At 44.6% G+C, this 3,433-nt stretch overlaps 1 protein-coding gene across 1 annotated transcript; it reads left to right on the top strand.

Moving 5' to 3' along the window:
- The first annotated feature begins 1,574 nt into the window (after positions 1–1,574).
- On the top strand, positions 1,575–2,120 carry LOC110695380. The gene has a single exon (XM_021872617.1). The coding sequence runs from the start codon at positions 1,575–1,577 to the stop codon at positions 2,118–2,120; it is 546 nt and encodes a 181-aa protein (XP_021728309.1).
- Positions 2,121–3,433: the final 1,313 nt, after the last annotated feature.

Genomic DNA, 3,433 nt, shown 5'->3' with positions numbered 1-3,433 from the left:
CTGTCAAGGTCAGGGGATAAGTGCCGTTATTTCTTTCAAACCATCAAGAAGAAAGCTATGTTCGAGTGGACAGAAGAGGCCAAGGAAGCGTTCGTACAGCTAAAAAGCCATCTACATACAATGCCTCGGCTCGTTAGTCCACTCAAGAATGAGAAGTTATTCATATATCTCGCCATCTCTGAACACTCTCTAAGTGCCGTCTTGCTTACTGAAAGGAACAACCACCAGATCCCAGTCTATTTTATCAGTCATGTACTTCACAACGCCGAGCTTAAGTACCCCCCTGTTGAAAAATTTGGCCTAGCATTGTATATGGCATCAAAGAAGCAGCGGTCGTATTTCTTGGCACATTCAATTGTGGTCTACACATACCAACCTCTGAAGAAGCCATTTACAACCTTAGAGGCCAGTGGCCGTATGCTTAAGTGGGCCTTGGAACTGAGAGGCTTTGACATTACGTTCAAGCCAAGAAAAGCAATCAAGAGGCAAGCCTTTGCGAATTTTTTGGCTGAGATGACTCGGCCTGATCTTCAGCCGGCCGGAGACCAGATCTGGAAAGTGTTCGTAGATGGTAGCGCAACAGCTACCGGATGTGGCGCTGGTATCATATGTTAGTCTCGTGAAGGAGATAATTTTGAGTACGCAATGAGATTTCAGTTCCAAGCTTCAAACAATGAAGTGGGCCTAAGAATGTGTAAGGCGGCCTGGGCAACCAAAAATGAAGTTTGCTCAGACTCCCGGCTAATAGTCTGCCAAGTCAATGGTGAATTCGAAGCAAGGGAGCCGACCATGATGAAATACATGCAGATGGTTAAGGAAGAGGCTGAGGGCCTAGAATATTTTTCTTTGCGGCAGGTTCCTCGTTCAGAAAATCATCAAGCGGACGCGCTCTCCAAGTTAGCTTCCTCGACATCATGTGACACTCCTAGATCTGTATTTTGGGAAGTAAAAGAGAAACTAAGTATTGATGCCGATCCTTTTCAAATCATAGATAGAAGTTCAACCTGGATGGACGGAATTATTTCCTACTTGAGGAATGGAATTCTTCCGGACGATCCTAAAAAGAGTTGGCTGATGAAGAGGAGAGCAGCCCGGTTCGAGATGAAGAACGGGGAATTATTCAAGAATGCTTTTGTGAAGCCCTATCTTAAGTGTATCACCCAGAGAGAGGGCATGATGTGTTGGATGACCTCCATCAGGGGCACTGTGGTTCCCATATTGGAGGACGAGCTTTGGCAGAAAAAGCCACCCATTTGGGGTACTACTGGCCAAGCTTGAAGTTAGATGCCATGCAAATGGTGAAAAAGTGTGACAAGTGCCAGAAGTTCGCGACCTTAATCCATCGGCTGGCTAACAGATTTTCGGCCATAAGCAGTCCCCTCCCCTTTGAAAAATGGAGCTTGGACATTTTAGGGCCGTACACTCCAGCGTCCGGCTAAAGACGTTATGTGCTGGTAGCCGTGGACTATTTCACTAAATGGGTCAAAGCCGAGGCCGTCCGGGGCATTAAGTGGGCGGATAAGTCAGCCTTCATATGGAAGAGTATAATTACTCGTTACAGAGTACCTCAGTCAATGGTGTTCGACAATGGACCTCAGTTTGAAATGCGCCAGCTCAAGGAATGGTTAGGAGACCAGGGCATAACTCATTGTTTTGCTTTAGTCGGCCGACCACAAGCTAATGGCCAAGTAGAGGCCCACAACAAGTTGATCTCAAATGGAATCAAGCGCAAGCTTGAAAAAGCGGGCGGCCTATGGGCTGATGAGTTGGTTAACGTATTATGGTCCATACGGACAACAACAAAAAGTTGCACAGGAGAAACTCCATTCTTTTTGGTCTATGGGATCGAAGCAGTTCTCCCAATTGAGTTGTACGAGCCCACTCTGCGGGTAATGTTATATGATGAGTCAGCCAATTGGGAGACCATGAATACCGCCCTGGACTTTCTTCCAGAGGCTAGGGGCAATGCGGCGCTCAGACACAAAATTTATCGTGTAAGGATGACAAGGGCATATAATCACCGAGTGTCTAAGCATCCGCTGAAGATAGGGGATCTTGTGCTCAGAAAAATGGAAGCTGTTGGCCGAGCCAATGAGAATAGAAAATTAACCCCAAACTAGGAAGGGCCGTACTGAATCAGGGAAGAAGTTAGAGATGGCACGTACCGTCTTGAAGCCAGATGGCCGCCAGATCCCACGAATGTGGAACACTAATAATCTAAAAAAAATATTATGTTTAAGTCTTTTCTTAGTATTTAGCCAAAAATTTGTATATACAGCTAGGTCTATCGACCGAGCAATGTAATCAGAGCCGTACGACCACAACAATGTAATTTTGACAAATTAATGAAAAGTCAAACATTGTTATCTTATTTTGGTATTCTACTTATGCTTATTTGCACTTTCATGGTTTAAGCTGAAATGCCGAGTGAAACCTGTAACTAGGTTGCTTGTAACAGAGCAACCTGACCTATAATGGCTAAACAAGATTGATGAAGTGAGAAAGGTTACGAGATTGCTTGCAACATAGAAACCCGGTCGCTAGGGCAATCCAAAGTAAAAGAAGAAGAAAAACTGACTTTAAGTCACAGATATACGTCCGTCCCTTACATGGACGGATGGTAAAGGCAAGGTATACCAAATTAGCCCAACGCAATTACCCCCCTTTAATGGGGCAAGGGCATACCTAGGAATCCTAGCCCAACCAAACTTAGAAATTTTAAGTTGAGATAATACTTGAAATTTCTTGAGAATGTCCGAGCGATAGTTTCAACAGACGACTCACACAAAGCCAATTAAACGGCCGCATAATCAGTTGATTCGGTGTTTCACCTAGTCCAAGGGCAATCATCACTATGATTTAATTAACTTGGTAGTAGTCATACCCTTTAAGGCATAAAGACTACCAAGTCAATCAAACCATTCAAAATATGGACTAGACCAACGCCGAATAAAGGGGAATCCCCCCCCATCGTACGAAAACGCAAAAACATGCAAAAGTGCAAAAGTATGTAAAATTTTTCTAAGTACGAAATAGATGAAAAGAAAATCTTGCATTAATTAAAAACCGCTCAAAGGGCGGAAAAATATCTTACAAAAACTGCTCGAAAAAGGCGGCATTTAAATAAAATAAAAAATTGTTTAACAAAGGCAGAAAAATGAAAAGGTGAAATCATGGGACGGCCTAGGCTCTAGGTAGCTGGGTCTTGGCCTTGGACGGGCTCTTCGAAGGCAGGAAGGGACGCATCATCAGCAGGTGTTTCTTTGCTTTCCTCCTCGCCTTCAGCTCCGTCCGCCACCTCTTCATTTTCCTCATCTTCTGAGGTAGTTGGCGTAACGTCTAGCTCAGGAGAAGGCTGCCAGGCCTTCTTAGCATCTTCCCTGATAAAAGGCTGCCTCACCCTCGTCCACCATGAGCTCGAACGCCTCGAAGA

The sequence above is a fragment of the Chenopodium quinoa genome, unplaced genomic scaffold (assembly GCF_001683475.1).
Source record: "Chenopodium quinoa cultivar QQ74 unplaced genomic scaffold, ASM168347v1, whole genome shotgun sequence".
NCBI lineage: Eukaryota > Viridiplantae > Streptophyta > Magnoliopsida > Caryophyllales > Amaranthaceae > Chenopodium > Chenopodium quinoa.
This window is presented reverse-complemented; position numbering and strand designations above follow the sequence as displayed.

Excerpts from the sequence above, each read along its gene's own strand:
- LOC110695380 (XM_021872617.1), top strand. The coding sequence starts at position 1,575 with ATGGTGTTCGACAATGGACCTCAGTTTGAAATGCGCCAGCTCAAGGAA.